Source organism: Gavia stellata, chromosome 3 (assembly GCF_030936135.1).
Source record: "Gavia stellata isolate bGavSte3 chromosome 3, bGavSte3.hap2, whole genome shotgun sequence".
NCBI classification, from domain to species: domain Eukaryota; kingdom Metazoa; phylum Chordata; class Aves; order Gaviiformes; family Gaviidae; genus Gavia; species Gavia stellata.
Window position 1 is genome coordinate 61,276,304 of NC_082596.1, and position 20,808 is coordinate 61,297,111.

General features: G+C 40.6%; 1 protein-coding gene across 1 annotated transcript; it reads right to left on the reverse strand.

The window, feature by feature from the left end:
* Positions 1-7,210: 7,210 nt before the first annotated feature.
* Positions 7,211-10,888, reverse strand: DSEL (dermatan sulfate epimerase like). The gene has a single exon (XM_009820204.2). It carries the CDS (start codon positions 10,886-10,888, stop codon positions 7,238-7,240), a length of 3,651 nt encoding a protein of 1,216 aa, XP_009818506.1. The 3' UTR covers positions 7,211-7,237.
* Positions 10,889-20,808: the final 9,920 nt, after the last annotated feature.

The window sequence follows — 20,808 nt, forward strand, 5'->3', positions numbered from 1 at the left end:
TAGCATGGAAACACAAAAAGGTCTAAAAAAACCCCAAAGAAAATGTAAGCAACTCCTCTCTTAGAAAAGCAATTAAGAATGAAAATATTAATGTCTTTCACAAAAACAAGTGTGCCTTTATTATCTCTGACAGCATGCCTTTTATCATGTTCTTGGTATTAGTTTCCTCTGAGCTTTGTACCTTGGATTTATTCACTTTGAACAACCTTTCAGAAAATAGCTGGGGACAAATACTGTCAAAGAATTTGCAATAGACAGCAACATTTGTTTACACCACACCTTGTTGCTCCTATCATAATAGGCATTTTCCATGTAACTCTCCCAAAAGCCAAAGTTGGGTTCAAGATTCAGAAGGTTGAAAAAAAAAAATTACTTGTGAGAGTACAGTGACAAGACCTAGGATGAGCTACAAAGGATAAGCACATACCGCCCACCAACTGCAAAATAACTCAGCAGCCACTAACAGAGAAGGCAGAAAAAAACCACAACATTAAACCTATTTCACAGCTAAACATAACCTCATCAAGACTTAAAAACATGCAAACCTTTGCTTTCATCAGGCTGAAGTTCACAGGAGAGATAGAATCAGGTCTTATTCTTGCACCTATGTTTAAGATATATCCCAAGCACCTTCTGCTAAATTAAATGGACAAAAAAAATCAGTTAGTTAAACCTGCAAAACTCTGCTGCAGGAAACCAGTTGCAGCTCAAATGCACCAGCAGTGGGTTATAGACCTTTGCAGCAGTAAGGATGCTGAACTACCTGTGCCTCTGGATCTGATAGATACTGCCTGTGCCAGCCCTCATTCAGTAAGAGAGATCCAGATCCAGAGGGCTGCAGTTATTCCAGTTAACTTATGTGTCTTTTTTTTAAATTAAACACAGAAGAGAACATTCACGGCTGCTGGAACTTGGTTACCTCTACTGTTAAATTGTTAGCATCATCTCTGGGCCAAATATCAGACTCCGAAAAAATTCCTGGGTATAGTTCAGGAATTAGAAGAGGCACTATTTTAAATATACAGTTTGCATATAGCTACAGAGTTTACAGACTAAGAGACTTCAAAATTATGGATTGCACCAGTTGTCCAGTTCCTGAGAACTGAGCAGGAAATCACCCTTTTTGTTCTAGGAATACGTCTATTTTGTGGTCTTTTACTTAACATCAAACATACTGACTGTGCATCTGAGGGCAGACAGAATCAGGTCTTGCCATCAATAATTTCTGAAAGATAACAGTGGCTCCCACATTCAAAACATGCAAAAATAGCAATATTTAAAAAATTTAAATACATACACTTGACCACATCACAAAGTTTTGTGCTACCCTAACTGCTGAAATAATTTAAGAAAAAAAAAAGAAAAAAAAAGGATAACACAAAAGTATTATTTTACTAACAATAGGGGTTTTTTTATGCAGGATGTTTCATAAAATTTTGTTTGGATAGTTTATGCACTAGAACTGCTCAGACACAGAAATCTACTTAGATGTGAGACCACACACATTTAAAGCCAAATTCACATCACTTCTCTTGAGGCCTTTCTCTAAAGTAAGAGTTTAGTCACCCTTGGCTTTTGAGGATTTACAAAGAGGTAAGCAATGTCTGATTTACCTTTGAAGGCGACACTCACTTTCCATTGATTCTAGAGTGACAATGCTCCTCAGTTAGGTGTGAAAGTTAAATTACCTAATGTGAGATAGATGAATTCAGGTCATATTCTTAAACACCACAGTATCTTTCTCAGTAAAGACAGTAAACTAAATGTTGAGTTTATGCCAGCATAAATGAAGAACCTTTCAGAAATTATTCTGTGTTAGACAGGTGTGAATGAAATCAGACTGTCTTTGTTCTCCTACATCACATATAACTCTCAGCATACTGTCAGCTCAAAAGATACATAGTGTAATTTAAAACAGTATCATTTTGGTAATGTGAAACAGCACTTTCCCATTATTAAGTATTTTCTGAGACAGCACAAGATTACCCATTCACATCCTTTGTGAGAATAGCGTAGATCACGTATCAGCAAATTTCTCCTCACTAAAGAAAATCAAAGTCCTGACATTTGAAACTGTGCTTTGTACATTATTTTGAATATCTGTTTGTTTCTATCCCTCCTTTTATGAGTTTATAAATTTATCAGTCAGCCTACAGGTAGCTTTGATTAGGGTTACAGAGCAATTTATATTTTTTGCGTTATTAAAATGCATTTCCTTTTTTCATCAAATAACAAGAACAGTAAACTTTCATGATCATTTGAGGTATTTACTTCCTGTAATTTCTGCTGGTTTAGAATATTCAAGCTAAGTAGATGATAATAGTTTGATGATAGTAGATGATAGTATTTTGGCTCTTTGTTGAAGTCAATGGCTCAACATTCATTGAGGACAGTGAGGCACCATTCCACTTATGGCCCAATTCTGAACAGCTCACAGTTTAGGATTTTGATCCATGACTCGTATCCCATGATATTCCACACTGAAATGCAATGAAATGGAATTTGAGACTGTAAGACCTCCAGACAGATTCCTCACTTGGAAAACAGCCCATTCATGATGAGATTTAAACAAAGGTTTTAGTCTGAACCAAACCTAAAAGGGAGTCCACAGAAACGAAAGCTTATGATGCTCTGATCATAGAAGTCTTAAGATCCAGTACTTATCCTCTTGAAGAAAATAATTTTATGTGTAATTAAAAAGAGATCATTTTGATAAATTAATTCTAAGTCACGTAAATAAATATCACAGTTTCTAATTATAAATTATTCCAACATTTGGAACCCAACATATAGGACACTCATATAGAGGCTAATTTTTGTAACTTACAGAAATATTGAGGTAACATATTTTTATCCTTAATCTTGAACTATGCACTTCAAATGTTTTCAGCAAATGCAGTGTTATATTCCAGATTATGTATGTTCATATTCATCAAATAAACAGTGTCTCTAAGACTAATAATGGAAATAATTGCTTGTCAGACGGAACCAGGAGTAACCCTAGCAGTCACATCATTAAGTTTCAACAGCAAGTGAAACTGGTTTTATGGTTAAAAAAATAACCTGATCCATGACTGCAGCTTTACAAATCAGTTACCAATAACTTTATAAAACCTGAAGTGCATTTTTTGTTTGATTTGCATTCTAACACTATCAGAATAGTATTACACTGTCAAATGAATTGTGCCATATTTTTACGTATAATTGAGGATCTTGTACAGAAATTCAACTCTGGATCCGGCAAATTAACTGTTCAAACAAATCCGACGAGGACTGCAAGCCAACTGCATGCTAAGAGGGTGAAAGGAACCAGTCTGACCATGATGCTAAGGCTCATCTCCATAGCCATCACTCTTGGAAAAAGCTTACTGGCAGCAATAGAGGCATTTAGGTATGCTCAGAGACTATAGATTCATGCGATTTGATAGAACTCTGAATGCCAAGACCCACATGCATCTCCCCAGGGCCAATGTCACTTAGCTATGAAGTAAGGAAATAACTGAAATGTTTTCCTTGGTGTTTATTTTTCTTAGGCTTCCAAATACGATTCAGAGATGTAAGCTTTTAAATAAAGCCTGCTTTTCTAAAGGACGTCAAAATCTTAGCTGTCTTGTAATAGTTCAAACTACAATATAGTACAAATAATTACCAACATTTAACACAAGGAGAAAAAGGAAGCAAAGTTAAGATAAAGTAGAGACTAGTTTTCATAAGCATCTTTATGAAAGTGTAACTGAAAGTGCCAGAACACTCTTCAATACAATGTACCTAAACAGACATGCTTTTCAAAAAGGTCTAACAATTCCAAACTTTTACTGACAGTTTTAAACATTACCATACGGAGAAAGGGGAGGTTAATGTCTATGTCTATGTAGTGACCATTTTTCCTCTGGATGCTAGTGACAGAAGAGAATTTTGAGGTATAACTCTGCACACCCACAAAATCATTTCATATTATAAAACTGCACTCATATTCTTCATACATGGCACCACACCAGTCTCAATGGGAACACTTGCATAAGAAAAAAAGCCATCTATTTAATGACCGATTTGACTTAAGATCAGCACAGACATAAAATTGGAATTTATCCTTTCATAGACAAAGGCAAGTTTATTTTTTATTTTTTTATCACCAGGCCTCCACAATATTCCTGCTTCTCCATGCCACAACTGTCATTTTATGGATGGTGCCACTGAAATTTATTCTACAAAGTCCCAGATCTGCATCTTTTAGTGGGCATTCTTGTCAACCATATGCACATTTATTCAGCTTTCTGCTGCGTCATGGATTACTATTCATACAGGTAGAAGGCCACAAACTCGGCACAAAGTCATTCAGCTCCATAGCTGGGATACCTGCAGTCTGGTACTAACTTTGGCCAAGTGGTCATGTAACTTATCATCTAAAACTCAACAAAACAATTATTTGATCGAAAATTGGAGACTTGCCATACCTTAGGCATTCCTACCCTGTTGTTTTCAAAGATACTGCTTTTCCTATTTTTAGCATAATGATTTTAATGCATTTGCCCTCACAACAAGATCTAAAAACAAAGAACAGAGTTCTCTTCTACCTTTTTTACATCTGAATAAGGAACACACAATGCAACAAAAGCTGAATAATAGATTATGCATTCTTTGAACTGGGAAAGTACAGTCCAGAAAAGAAATAGCTCCTAAATCTTGCATATAATTAATGACAGCAACGACACTATTATGGATGTAAGTCCAATGGATAACTTGTATTCGAAAAGCAGCACAGATGATGCTCCTGACAGACAATTCTGTCCACCCTAACTCCTCAAAAACTAACAAAAAGTTAGTTTATAGGCTATTGTGGCATTCCATATGGCATTTTCAGGAAGGGATTTAAAGGTCTCTTTCTACTTCCACAAATACACAATCAGTCTTAATTCTTGCCTTCAGCTGCCCTAAAACATCTGACAGAGAAAATTCTTTTTATTTGTTCTGATTCTAGAGTGTAAATCCTGGAAATAGAAGGCAAATGCTGAAACTTACTCTGTCAAATACAGACTGTACAGGCATCAGTACATTTTGTTTTGTAACATATGACTAAAAATGGATTCAGAGAGAAGCCAATTTGAGAGAATGATACTTGGAAACCAAAGTTTCACTAACATGTCAGTGTATATTAACTTGTTTAATACTTCCTTTAACATGACATTCCACCCAGCCAGGGGTGAGACCTAGGACTGAAGGGTGAAAAAACAACTGCTGCTAGTAAATGACAGCTAAGTTATGGTTAGTGAGACCACAAAATATCAATAGCTTTATCATGCTAAAGGCCTATTTTGACATACTAATGACAGGCTGAGAAAGAGCTACTTTTATCTAGGTCATAATGAGATATCACAATGTGCTCCAAAGGATGTGAAATGTACGCATGGGAGGGACAAGGCAGCGGGGTAAGACAGGGACATAATAGTAAGATTGGAAGCAAAGGCAAGAACTCCTTTATATTAAAAATCAGCAAGGGTACCTGTGATCTGTATGAAGAAACTCACTGCACTTTTGACATTGTCTAATGCTTACCACCCAAATGAACAATAATTACACGCATATTCAATATAATAAGCCAAAACTTTGATCCCAGCTCCCACAAACCAACTGAAGCATATTTCGAGACAATTCCATTTGTAATAAAAAACAGATGGTAAAGGAAACAGATGTCTCTCTGTGATCTGATTTACACATCTGCAGACATTTACAGTATGCATGCATTTCCAAAGAATGCTGAGAAAATTAAATTGGGAAATGGGAATTTTTTTCTTAATGGGCATGCGCCACCAAAGAGCGTGACTCAAGAAGAAAATAAGCTGTGACAAAGAGACATCTATCCTTTCAAGCCTATCTGTTTCCAAACCAATATCATCTTACAGCACCATGTTAAAGAAACACCAATCATGATAAAAATCAGAAAACTTTGGAAATAGTTTACTGCAGGGAAACATCACTCAAATGTGAAGTGGCTGAGGGACAGGCGATTTTCAGATTTCTCCCCTCTCTGAAAGAAGGCCTGAGGTTAGCAATGGTAGTCCTTCAGAAATTCATTACACAGAAAAGCAAAACATCCCTCAGCAACACAGACCTGGATATTTATTTAAGATCTTCTAAATCTCAGATAGCCATTTTATACAGACATCAACAATAAGCCATTGACAATGACATAAAATATTTGCACTGGCCTCAGTGAAATTATGCACAAGAATCAGCAGAGAAACGTGTTACAACAAAGAAGGAGGGAAGAGCCTCACTCAAAAAGAGAAAATCCTTGCAGAACCTCTTAGACAAGAGGTACAGGATAAAGCAGTGCAAGGAGTCAAGACGTTAACAACCTTCAAAATTAAGGTAGGTTGAGGCAGGCCAAAACTATACAAAATCTCAAAATTTAACTGCTTGTTTTGAAGATCTTGTTGCTTTCTTAGGTTTTTATCCCATTTCTTTTTCTCCATGTAGTTTACTTCAAGCTCACAAAGGGTACCACATTGTCAGGCACAGAGAACGAAGTCTTCTCTTTCGTCAAAGCACAAAACCCAATATAAATGCCACATCTCTGAGCTGAAGGAACCATATCCTATAATGATACTTGATATCTATGTCCATTCCAGTCCTGGACCTGTCTGCTGAGACTGTAAATAAGGAACTAGATTCACTCAAATGTTCTGTTTCCTCCTGCTGAAGGGATGCTGAACAGCCTTAAACCTCAGCTTATGTTTATTTTGCACCACTATAGTGACCAGTGAGAAACAGACAGAATGCATCAGTAAACCTGTCCAAGGGGGCTAATTATCACCATTGGGAACTGGGCCAGTTTAACCAGTCTAATTTCATATAAGCCATTGTACAATCATCAGATGGTAAGTACTTTCAGGAACTAACCACTTGGGCTGGAGTCAAACTGGTGAGCTGGAGGTGAAAAGCTCCATATTCTATTTCTAATCCCCTGAGCTGTAGAGTCCCCAGCTGGTAGTTCTATAAAGGTTCACACAGCTTTTTTTTTGAAAGGCAGCAAAAGTAGTTACAAGTTGTTTTTTTTTTTAAAAAACAAAACAAAACAAAACACCTCACATTGGCAAGAACAACTATTTTTTCTTAAAATAATCTCTTTGAAAGTAGCAGACTATACATTTTACAAGAATAAACAAACTTCTCTAATATTTATCCACAAACTGGGAGTCAGAGAACATTAGTGCAAACTTCTGCTGACCGGCAGCATTTATTTTATAAACTTTGGGTATCCTAAGTGGTCCATTAGAGAACAACAGATATCTTCAATCTGTCTAATCTCTTCATAGGGCATGTTTTGTTTCCAGGCATGAATGCTACTTGGTGAAATTTCCCCTTCGTAAGGAAGATAGAACAGATTGGTGGAGGTGGCAAATAATATTTGGTTTAAGCTAGCAGGAGGAAGAGGAATACCAAGAAAGGCAAAAATTGTTTCAGTCGTCTTCTGAGGAAAGTTCACAATATCTTCAAACTTGACCAGCTGATAATTTGTTGGCTGCAAGTCCCCATTTATTCTCAGTGCTGCTGCTGTGTTTGTTAGCCATAAATAAGACAACACAGAAACAGCGTTTGAATTAGAATTTGAAAGTTCTTTTCTTAATGATTCATATTCAAAGGCATAGCCTTCATTTAAACTACATTTTCCTTTACCATTCTCCCCTTTAAACATTGCAGCCAAGCGTTGTGGAACATTTTTCAAGGAGTAAAGGCTTGGCTTATTTTTGTACAACATTGAATAGATCCATGCCCGTGGGTCCCTTACTACATATAATGCTCTCATTGATGGTCCTAGGATTTCCTGAAAGAAGGGAAGCTTTAATGTCCAGCTCCCACTACTTAAACTAAGCACAGGTCGTGCATTAGGATAATAGATGAGGTGTCTTCTCAGTTCCCTAATGTATTCAGCATCTCTATCTTGACTCCCTCTCACCCTGCTTCTTTGCTCTGACAGAGATTCTCTCTTTTTGGATCTTTTCTTTTTGTCCTTGCTTATGGCAGAATGCTGAGCAATTTTACTTCTGCTGGCTTCATATAAATGAATATTTTGTAAATGTAACTTTGTGCCTCGAATTAGAGACTGGAGCCACCCTTGGATAAGATGAAAATGGCCATTCTGGACATCAGAAACCTTCCATTCACACGGATCTACAAAGGAATCAATTTCAAATTCAGTCTCAGGAATTTCAAGATAGGGTGTAGGTATCCTGATGTACAAGAAGTCACTGCTATTGAAAAACAGCTGTTTTAAAATTTCTGCACCAGAACCAGGAAGTGAAGTAATGATAATATCTGGCAAAACAACGGGGTTTCCTTCTAACTGTTTGGCTTTATTGCCTTTATCATGTTCTAGCCTTGTCATGTCACTGCTCCATCTTGCACAGATGGGCTGAGTACACATGCTCCACACATCCACCAATTCAATAAGCCACAGTGTGACAACCAGTATCAGGATCCACCGCAACATTTTACTGAAGGATATGTAAAACCGCCACTGAAAAGCCAGTATGACCAGACTGACACCCAAAATTAACCCTGCAATTATGTTCACTTTGAATCCAAATGGAAAAACCACCGTATTATTTTTTACCTGTTTTTCCACAGATTCAGTACCCAGACCAAACTTGGTCACTTTGTTTTCATGAACTACTTTGGCAAAACCACCAAATCCCAAGTAATCGAACCTTGTCTTTAAATTCTGATATTCAGTCACAACAGAGATGGTATTTTCAGTGTTGTTGATACCGAGCAAAATCTGAAATCCAGATTTTGCATTATCTATGAGTCTGCAGTTAGAAACATTGACATATGGGCCATAGAAAAGGTAAACAATCCTTGTAAGTGTGTTTTTCATTGGAAAGGTAACATTTACAAACTGAGTCCATCGCTTTTTGAATTCAGCAGCCTGTTCTGCCTCCTGTATCCTAGCAACAGGACTACTCCCATGATGATCAAACCAAAACATCTTGTAGTGGGCATCCCACACATCCATCATAGCTCCATTGTATTTGTTCTTAAATTTATAGGGTATGTATTTAAAATCAATGTCAAGATTATGAAAAAAGGCACTGACAGAATTAACAGGAGAGTCTTCCTCCTTCTCAATATGGTCTGCTACTAACAATGTCTGAGAATTTAAGAGCAGCAAAACGCGATACACACTTTTCAATTTCATTGCTGATGTGTAAGCAGATACTGCCTCACCACTCACAAACATCATGTCTCCAGCCTGGGAGGCTGTTATAATTTCTCCAGCTGAGTCTCCAACCTCATCACCAATCCACTTCAGCCACTGGGCACACTCACCAAGCTGTCCCTCCCAAGGCTGGTTGCACTGGCTCGTAGGAGATGGAGCAAAGACCAAGACATTGTTCAGGTGGCTGAGTTTAGGTCCATAAAGAGCCTCAGATACAAACACCTGTCCGTTGGGAGCAAAAGTGAAAGAGTTCTGATCGGGATGTTCATGTCCTGGATTGAAACTTCTCCACCCATCAATCCAGGCATACGGTTGAAAGTGAACAATATCATAGACAGCACGTCCACCAAGTTTTCCAGACTTAAAGGACACAAAGGTGTTTGTTTGACTGTTGGGCAATCCAGCCCCATAAGTAACAACTCCCCAGTTAGGAAACACATGCATTTTAGCAGTGCCGTAGTCAGGAGGCGGCTGAGGAGTGATTTCGGCAGCATACCATATAAATTCAGTGTGTAGTGTGCTCCACCTCTGTGCAGTGGATGGCACCATTGGCCCGTCCTTGGGTCTGTGTTTTCTAATCTGCTGTGCCAGCCAGTTGCCAGCTCCATTCTTCATGATAAACTTATCCAAGAAAACCAGTTGGCTCTCAGGACCATAAAACCAGTTGTAATTAGAATCTGCTACACCCACAGTTCTCTGAAAGCCTGGTAATAGGGTGGCATAGTAAAACCAAAAGTGCATTTTGAGCCAGTTATTCTCCAAGTTGTTAATACCAAAGTGGCGCTGGGCCAGGAAAACATACTGGGTTACTGACTTGGCTGTGTAACTCCCATAAGCTACTCCCTCATCCAGAGACCCGTCTACAATATGATTGAGCAGAAACATTGTTTTCTCCATCACATCAACAACAGTGTGTTTCCAAATATTTGCCTGAGATCCTTTGTCCACCCCTGCAACTAAAGCCCCAATAAGCAAAGCAAGCATATTGGTTGCTTGGTGATTATGGAGAAGCTGCTTTCCCCAGGAACGAACCTTTGAGTACTCATACATTTCCTCGCTTACAGACCGTATCTTCTCCAGGTATTTTTGCCTTCTCTCATTTTCCAGTGAATTATACAAGAAGTCAAAAGCAGTGGCAAATCCTGTTAGGGAGTGACCAAGTGGCACTTCATCTCCAGGTGCATTCTCAACCAACCAGTTTTTGTAGCCAGCCATTCTATCCATATATTCTAGCGCAAAATCAAACGCAGCTTTATCTTCAGGGCACAGCAAACAATAAAATGCTAGAGGTGGCAGATTGTTACCATAAATCTCATTCCACTTTGCAGCAAAATCAACATGCTTGGGTGGAGGTAGGTAGTATAATGGGTTGGACAGCATAACCGTCACCGCACTTCTGATGGCTCTAAATAGATGGGAATGGCTTGTATGAGCCTTCAGCCTCAGTGCCTGGACATCTTCAGCATCGAAATACAAGCTTGGATGAAGAACTGGTTTTTTCAGCTTCTGCTCAGCACTAAGACCTTCAAGTTGCTGTTTTTCATATTGATCTACATTTTCTACGAAAGTCACCCAATCAGAGTAATTGCTTACAGATTCTTCAAAAGTGAAGACAGCAAACATCACCAATACTAGAAATAAAGTATGCCCCGTGAACATCAGAGCCATGATCCATTAGGCAGCTCCTCTGCCCCAGGCATGCATTTCCTAACAAAACACAATGTTCAGATATCAAACCTTGATCCGGTTAGTACAAAACCTAACATCTTAAGGCATATTTTTAGGAGAAAAGACTTAGCGTGTACTGTGCATTCTAACAGATACTCAGATTACTTGTAATCTGAGCTACAACACTGAAAAAACAAGGCTCTCGAAAACTTAAATCTCAGGTGCATTGTCTGTTCACACTTTTCTCAAACACAACACTACAGCATAAGTACTAAATTTAGGGAAAAAGTAAAATCTCTTAAGATATGCATATAAAACACAGGTTGACAATGCACAGTAAGAGACTGAAACACTATCTCTTGATAACTTGAAAAACTTGACTGGAAAAAAGGAATTGGAGTCAAACATTTACTTTTTAAAAAAGCTTTCAATCAGGTCAAATTCCTCTTCCAGAGCTGACAAAAACTCCACTGATCACAAACCGATATAATTTATTCAAAACAATGTGTTATATTTGAAATAGGGAATTTACAGCACGTGGAAAACAGACTCCAAAACTGAAGTTATTGCCTTCAGCCTTCGCCTTATCTCAATTTCCATACACACTCTTTCCATCTTTCTCTTTTGGGATTCACGGGGGAGTGGGAAGGAAAAAAAAGTAATTAAAAAAAATCAACACAGAGCCTCCATTAGCTCCCTTTGATGAAACTGCAGTGCTTTTAACCACTATTCCCCTCTGTTTGTGAAAGGTGTGTCTGAATTAATAGTCATAGAGTATCGACATATTTTCAGGTCTTCTTTCATCTTATCTTCAGCCAATGATGCCCAAATTCTGCCTCAATGATTCAGATAATCCTGCTCCTTCCATTATGAAGCAAAAGGAAAACATGTGAAAGAGACAGAAAGCCAATCCTTTTTTTGCTAAAAGAGCAGTTTCAGGTTTCCTTCCACTTTGCATGTTGGTTCTTTCTGTGGAAACAGAAACAAAGGTTCTCTGAAGCTCTGTAAGTGTCAGAGCATATTTAAAGTACTTAAGATAACAAAGTACTGCTAACTTTTTTTCTTTTACAGAAATTAAAAAAAAGGAGCGTTTCCAAAGTTCCACAAAATTTATCTTTGGCAAAACAGAAATTCAGCTTGGCTGCTCAAGCTGACTTTGTTTCACCTTTTCCCGCGTGACTACGGGGTCTCAGGGCATATTTTCCTGTTACGCTAATAGAAGCTCCCAAGAAAATAAATCTGAAACACGCCACCAAAATTAAATGGAGCTCAAATCAAAATAAAATTATATGTAGAAATAAACCACACGCGTGGTTCCGCCGGCGAAATGAAGGCGTGAAGAGGGAAAGCAGGCAGACCGACCGACGACGGCTGCCGCCGTGCCGCCGGAGACGCCCCCCCCGCCCCGGCAGCCCCGGGACGAAGCCTGACAGCGCCCGCCGCGCCTCCCCCCGCGCCGCGGCGCGCCGCGGCGCCCCCCGCCCGCGGCCAGCAGAGGGCGCCCGCCGCCGGCTCCGCCGCCGCCTCCCCTCCCCGCCGCCCCGGGGCCGCAGAACTTGAACAAGTTTCGGCGGCGACCGCGGGCGCGCCCCGCACGCTCCCCCGCCGCGGCCGGGAGCCTCCGTCTCCTCACGCCCGGCGTCCCCGAGTGTAACCCCGTCTTACCGCAGCGGGGGTCGGGGCGGCCGGCAACTGTCGCGGGGCCGCGTCGCTCTGCCCCGGCCAGCGCAGTCCGGGGCGCGGAGCCAGCCCCCGGCCGCGGGGCTGTGGGTGGCGGCGCGCTGCGCCGGCCCCGCTCGGCTGGGCCGGGCTGTGCTCGGCTCCGGCCCCTTCCGCGTTGCCGCTACTTTCCACCCGAGCTGGCCGCAACTTCGGGTCCCTGCCCTCCGCCGGCGGCTCTCCAGAGTTGACGGCGGGGGGAGATGCGGCGGCGGCGGCGGGCGCCCAGCAACGGGCGCGGACAGCGAAGCAAACTCGCAGGGGTGTCGCTCCGGAGGGGCGGGGAAGGAGGAAGGGAGGGGAAGCGGCGGGGGGTTGGCAGAGCCGCCCCCGGCGGAACAGGGATGTGCCGATCCTCCGCGCCGTGCTCTGGCGGCGGGCGGGCTCCCGGCCCCGCCGGCGCTCCCGACTGCTCCTCTTCCCTGCGACTGCGTGAGCTGGCCGCCGCTCCCAGCGGCGGATGCCACCGCCGCCCCTGCGCCTTGGCAGCGGGCTGCCGGCGGAGCGGAGCGGAGCGTGGCGGGTGCGCCCGGGGGCAGGGCTGGGGCCGGAGCGGGGGGGCCGCGCCCGGGGGCGGCGGGGGGAGGCGGGGCCGCGTCGCCCGGGCGGCTCCCGCGGCGGCTGCCCCGAAACCGCGGTGAGGGACGGCGAGGGAGGGCCCGGGGGGCGGGGGTGGAGCGGGTCTCGGTGCGGGGAGCAGCAGGCAGGTGTGAGAGGGCTCCGTGGAAGAAAAGCTGCCGCGGGAGGTTGCCTCCGTGCCCGCCCGGCCGGCAGCTGCCGCCCCGCCGCGGGCCGGCTCCCGCGGCTCCCAGCTGCGGCAATGGCAGGGCACGGCACGGCGGGGCCCGTGGGCCGGCGAGCAGGATAGGGCAGGGCAGGGCAGGGCAGGGCTGGGCAGGGCAGGGCTGGGCAGGGCGGCAGGAGCCGTCTCTCCTGAGGGAAGCAACTTTGTAAGCGCGGAACACATGCATAGCGGTGCCCACATCTCGGAAACCGCGGGGATGCGCAGCATCTGCTTGTTGGAGCGGTCCCACCCTGCGCAGGCACTTTATTTTATGCGAGGCATTAAAATAGTTCTTTGTCAGCTCTAGCAGGCGGCTTCGGAAGGAAAATATAAAACCGTAATGAGGTGTAAAAACCTCTGCCCCTCAACTCGTCGACGGTCAGTGGTGCGGTGAAGGGCCAGTAGAAAATGCCCGCCGAGTGCCTGTGGTCCACCCACGAAATTCAGGAGGTGTAACGCCGTTCTCGGGTTTGAGTCGCAGTTTGGATTGCCGGTGATGACTTTCCGAGCCTGATTTTGTAACCTGCCTGATGTGATACCAAGATATTCTTTGGTAGTAAGTGCACTCCAGGAAACGAAAGGGTGTGAGATTTTTGATATGTGTTACCAATTACTGTGTTTATAAACTGTACCTCAAGGGATGTGGGTTTTAATCAACCCAAGAGCATAAGTCACCACTTTTTCCCAGGTGTAGCCTATATTCTTCTTAACTTTTCTTTTTTTTTCCCAAATATCTTAGAAAATACAGTTGCATATTTAAGTATTCCTTAAGCTACTCAATGTATAACCATCCTGAAATGAATATATGAATATATAATGGCCATACATTATGGATACTGATTCTGTTTCTTTGTGCTATGGAGAGCGCCTTAGAAGGATTAAATTATTAATGTATGCACATCTCCATAAATGATGAACTACGTCTGGAACCATCCTAATCTTTCAGATGTGCCCTATGGACCTGGCTTAAGAGGGAAAAATACTGGTTATTGCCTTGATCATATCTTCCCATCAGAAGAAATTTGCATAATGACCAAAGATCCTCACATAGTTCCCTGACCTTGAATCTGTTAAAATTCTGCCTTTTCATGCTACTGGGAAAGCTATTCCAGGAGGAGAGCAAAGGGAAATGTAAAGCAACAATAGAGGCCACATTCCTCTTTAAGTCAGTAGAAACTGAATGGAATACACTACAAATGAAAACCTCCCAAATCTTTTTCCCTCTATTCCCATTGTACCCTGCATTGTACCCATAACGTTTTTCCCAAGGCTGACGCATTCTGGAACATATTGAAGTCTCAGAGAATGACTTCTCCCATAAATTGTCAGGCAATTCTAAATGAGCAGAACATGTGGAGGACTTTTGTTAGGTTAAAAGCAAGAGTAAAGCTCTCCCAAGAGCCCTTCTCACTCTCTGGGACCTGTGGTGAGATCATTACATATACAGTGTTCAATTGCAATGTGGTACTTGTGGAGAAGCATGAAAATGAATTATTGACTGGCCCCATATATTCACAAATGGTACCATTTTGACAAAGTCTTATTTATAAGGCAGTGAAGACATTTGTAAGGCATTTCGCTTTTTCTGCGGAAGCTCTTTCCCATTGTCAAAGACGGACTGGCAGAATACTTAAGGCTTATTTTCTGCTAAGCCAATTGCAAAGCAAGAGCATCCTTAACCATGTATGATTTCAGCTAGTATAGGCTACTTACTTTCAGCCATTTTCAAGTCATTATGCTTCAAAAAAACCCCAACCCCAAATAACAATAGTGGTAGAACTAGTATTCAGTTATTTTTCTACTAGTAATTTTCCATAGTCAGCAGACACCCATAGTTACTATACTACAACTGAAAAACAAAACCAAAACCTCATGGATTCAACTGGTATCCAGGAGAAACAATTAAGTGAAGCAAACTTCAAAGGACTTCCATTAAGGTAATTAAAAATAGTGACCCTGTGTTGTAACCAACTCTTTTGCATAAAATGAGCCTGAATTGCGTTGGCATTCCACCTTACTTGATTGCATTGTGGTCAGTAAAATCAAGGTCACTTTCAGAACAACTGTGAATTGTGAAAGTAACTATTAAAAGTTACCATTTACATTTTTATTTGTAGAAACACTGACTGTCTGGCAACAAACTGCATTATATTGTTACATTTTAAATTATTCTTCATAACTATGAATAGCTGAAAAGCAAGGCTGATGGGCTATCAGCAGGAAAAAGATGCTGTAAAATATCTACCAAGAAAATGAGTTTTGACTCATGGTAAAGTGACCCCGCTGTCACTTCAAGTTCTTAGTATAAGAAATCATGGGTCATTGTCGGAGATATGCTCTGGTGTACCACTTCAGGGATAGCATTGTGCATTGATACCAAAATCAGCCATCTGAATGATCTTGAAAATGCTAGCAACGTTATCCTGCTTGAGTACAGGCCAAGTGCTAACAGATGGAAGTGAAGAGTAGGATAATCAGCTGGACTGCAACAAAATATTTGCTGGTGTCAAAGAGGATAATTCAGAAGTTCATAAATGAATGAGTGGTGCTGTCAAATATGAGACATTGATCCACATATACAAAAAAAGCCAGGTGTTTAGCTAGGATCTGGACTGAGGTAACTAGGTGTCCAGTAATGGTGGACTCTTGAAACTTCTGCCTAACTCTTCAAGTAGCAGAAGTACATAAACTCCTAAGTTTAAAGTACAGGTTTTATTTCAGAGGCATCACAAGTTTGGGGCAGAGTTCTTGACCACTCAGAAATCTCTCTATATTAGCAGGGCTCGGTGCTTATTTCATGACTAAACCTAACTGTGGCCTGAAAGATATACTTTTCTTAATCTAAATCCACTCGTAGATCTAATTCATTGTGAATTCTTGAAATATACCTCATGCACAGATCCTTCTTTTACAACGGGCAAAAAAAGATTGGAGGACAATGCAGTGGTCATGAGGATCCTCTTTGATGCAATAATCTGTTAGTCAGAAGCACCCACCTTTCACAGAGAAGACATGGGTGCAATGGTCTTTTCTCCTTTAAAGGGTGCTAACTAAAATCTCTGAACTCTTAAATGACCTAACCTCTTGTCTGTTTCAGCATACAACATCTTTTTATTTCAAAGTAGGGGCATCCTGTGAAATCATGTTAATTTTCATTAACATAATCACACAGAGAAACACACACACACATAAATTAATTGTATTAGAAGGAAGGAATTAGACCCTCTGCCATCCAAAAACAGCTAACATACTTTACAACAAACAGGTATTGGAACGAAGCATATACTGCATTCTCAGAGCAGGGATCATTGTCTCAAATCACGTCTCCCACTCCTGACTGTGACACTGACTTTTGCAGTATTCAAGTTCATTTCCTCTCTGTGTAACCCCACACAACAGGAACACAAACAAAAACCACACTGTTATCTGGTCAGCGAGTTTTGGAGGGAGAAATCTGATGTTGCTGATGAATATTTGACAAATAAAAGGAATGAAACTGAAAGTATATAAACAATTGATATCTAAGTTCCTGTCTTTTGGGGGTCGAATGAATACAGGGAAACTGTATTGTAGAGTACACAGAAAAGCAAAACAGCATGAGGTGACACTATTTTTACTTTTTTAATTTGTATTTTTTCATTTCTTATTTTTATTTTTACTAATTTTAAGGGGTTTTTATTTAAGATTGGTAACTAATTAAAAGCAACAGGAACAAAACACAAACAAGCAAACAAGAATATCCTGATTTTATTTAAACTAAAAAATAACTTGATTAAGTTTATCACACTGCATAGGCAAAGTAGAAAAGAAGTGACCTTTTTTTGCCGTATTGCAAAGGCTCTCCTTTCTAGTGGAGTTCTCCAACACTGCAAGACTGGAGTGCTCCAGGCTGAAAAGTGCCTGGTGTCACTGTTAGCAGAGAGACATAGGGTGGAGCAACTGCCAAAAGCCACAGTGCTGCACTCTTTCTCTTGTCCCAGCTGTGTGCTCCTGCCAGCCCCTTTGTGTCGGAGCAGTTGGCAGTCTCATTGCTCCGTAATTGCTCGTGCAGACACAACAGGGCAGCGCAGTTCTAGGCCAGCTGAAGCAGGTTGCGAAACTGCACCTTAAAAATGCCAGCTGCATACAGGGGTAATTTTACGTCCATGACTGTCATCTCAGACACTGCATATGAAGCAAATGGGACTATTCGCACTTACTTTGGTAGCATTTGTATTGAACAATCTTCAGTGGAAGTGGTTTAAAAACATCAGAGATGACATTGTGTACAGCGGTGGGACCTCAGGAAGATTCTCAGCAGTCGGTCGGAACAGCACAGTGCCAAATTCTTAGGATATCAAATTCATTGAAATAACATCTGTGCAGATCTACATCAGTGCACATTTTTCACCATGGAAACTCATCACCAATTGCAGAAAGAAGGTTAATACTACAAATGTTGCATTTATGGAAGCACTTAAGTATTCAAGGCTGGCCGATTGTATTTTGGCTATTTTGCGACCTGTCCCTAGATGTTGCCATATTAAATATGGTATGTTAGCAAATTAGTCATAACATAAATCCAAAAGAATGGAAGAGGATGGGAGTCATCTTTTCCTTCCCGTAGTATCTTGGCAGTCTAAAAAACTCTTGAAATTAAACTCCTCCCCCCCCCCCCAAAACACTAAGCTCACTAGGCATTAAGTTTTGAAGCAGGATATGATAAATTCACTGGACGTATGAGTGATAAAATATATGCTACAGTTTGGGTCAGAGAAGAACTTAACATCCGAATCTCATGAAGTAGGTGAGCTTTATATAATATTGCTGTAAATGGGGCTTTACCCTTGGACTGCAAAAGAAGGTCACACATGAAGAATCAATGCATGGAGGCCTACCTATCCTTTGATTTTGATTTAACAAATCTAATGGTTTTTCATTTTAGCAGAGGTATTTCAGCTGTAGCTTTGCAGTCCTAATGTAAGCTCACTATTGTGATTTCCATGAAGTGCATGCCTTTCTATTGACTTCGTAAGCTTTGGATCTGGGCCTAAATCCCAGTACCCCATCACTGGTGACCTTCCACCAGCAGTTATTAATACAGTATTCTTATTTGCTAGCGACCATAAATTAGAATTAGCTTAAAGAGATTTTTAAATACATTGTCTAGCCCATGAGGAATATATATGAAAAATGTTCTTGCTGGACAAGCAAAACCTACAGAGTTAGCAATTAAATCATAAGACTGAAAATAAAAACTCTTATGATCTACACCATTGTCTCCAAATTATATGATTAAGGAGATGCTAAATTAGACATTATAGTGAAAGAGTACAACTACAAATCTTAACTAAGCGTATTTTTTGTAGTTCTATTCATTATACTAATGTACAGGCTTATATTTAGCAGCTTTAGAAGCATTAGAAAACTGGAAAGCTACAGATTACAACATGTATGGGTATGCTCAGGTTGGCAGCAGTGATTAATAGTATCTCCTGGTTTTGCTTTTTATAAACCAAACAATATTTAAGACAGATATTAAGATGATTTACATCACAAAGGATTCAAACACTGTACTTAACTCGAACAAAGAATACTGCATTAAAAGGAGTGTGGGCTGGAGTAACATGTATTAGTTCACTCATTATCACAGGGAAACAGGCAGGTTCTCAGGTTAAAATGGGGTATCTCAGTTTGCAGCACAGTACTCTGAATTTAAATAATATTTAACCCATTCTACCTAAATATCCTAAGTGATTTGCTGTCAATAAAGGCCACACTCATCCAACTTAGTGGGATATCTTACTTTGCACAGTCCTATTAGATTTAATAAAATGACTATGAAGTACTACTTAATGGAAAGGTGTGGTTCTACAAGTACTTTAACATTAATGGGGGCTCCTTGGAAAGGAGTGATCTACCACTCTCGTCATATCTGGTTGCCTATTCCCATCTTCTCCTTTTTTAAGGATGATATAGCTGTGATGAACCAGGTAAGGGGACTGATTTTGCAAAAATGTCACCTGACAAAATAAAGATTAGTTTCCAGCTAGATAATTTCTCTCAGTTTAGTTCACCTGGCATAAGGTAACAATATATATCTGGAGGTGGGGAGTAGTAAAAAACACTTCTTTGGAGACTACTTTAAGGTAAACAGCCTTTGTAAAGCTGGTTGAATCCTTCCACACCTAATTCTGACATTTTGTTCTGCTTGAGGAAAGGTCTAGAATGCCAACTATTTTTAATCATCTAAGTAAGCCTTAACAATTTGAGAGTTAGGCATCTAAAAATGTTGAAAGTATAGACTATCAAGCCTTTTTAAGTAAAAGCTCATTGTTGCAAATATTTTTCAATGTTATTGTAAAAAATACATTCCCAAGCACTTACAGTTACTGGTCAATTTTAACATTTACTTTGCTAAATATTAAGTAGATTGCCACTGGCATCCTTTAATTCATGTGAGGAAAGTGGTGCAGAAATATTAAGGCCATAACAAAATACCAGTAAGTGACGATTGACTTAGGCTGGATTGTACACAGCAGAGTGACCTCTGTTCTCTCACAACCTAGAATACAGGGTTTGTTTTCAGTTCTTCTGGATTTAACCCAGATTTTTTGAAGGGTAAATTTTGGGAAGATTCTACTTTTATTACAGATTTTCCTGCTAATGTATTTTGGCTTGCAGGTTTCTTTTAAAGTATCTTCTCCATCTGCATTCTGTTATTCTGAGCACCTTTGTTGTAATTATTTTGAACTTATAAATGCTGCCACAGAGATTGGTTATGTCTACATAACACAGTGTAGCACTGCACACAGGTACCCAAGATAGTTGTAACAAGCTTAGCTGATTGGAATAGATAACATGCTCTATTAATGAAGCTGTTCCTTCTGGGATCTAAGCTGATATATTAAAAATTAGCCTGAATATTACTTCAGGGTAGTGGATGGTTCTTCGTTGACTCATGTTAAAGAGAAGACTCTATTTAAATTTTGGAGGATAAAGTTAAGATGCAAGTTGACCTGTGTATAGATCACTACACATAGAGGTCACACTGGAGGGTTCATAAATTAACAGCAGGAGGTATGAAATGATCAAATAGCTGGAACCTGAAGCTCAAACTTTAATGATATGTAAGTTGTACATTATTAACAGTAGTTGTAATTAAGACTGGAAGAGCTTTGCAAAGAACATGATGGATTCTCTGTAATTTGAAGTCTTTAATTAAGATCAGATGTACCTCTCAAAAGATACTGTCAAATTTGATAAAAAAAGAACTATCAGGAGAAATTCGAAGGTCTTAAACTCTATGAATTTTTCATCACATCAGACTTCCTTTTGTGGCATTCACTCATCTAGAAAAGTGGAAAAATACAATGGACATTTATAAAGGTCATATAAATAGGTTTCTTGTAATGGCAATTGAATTGCTTTCTGTTCT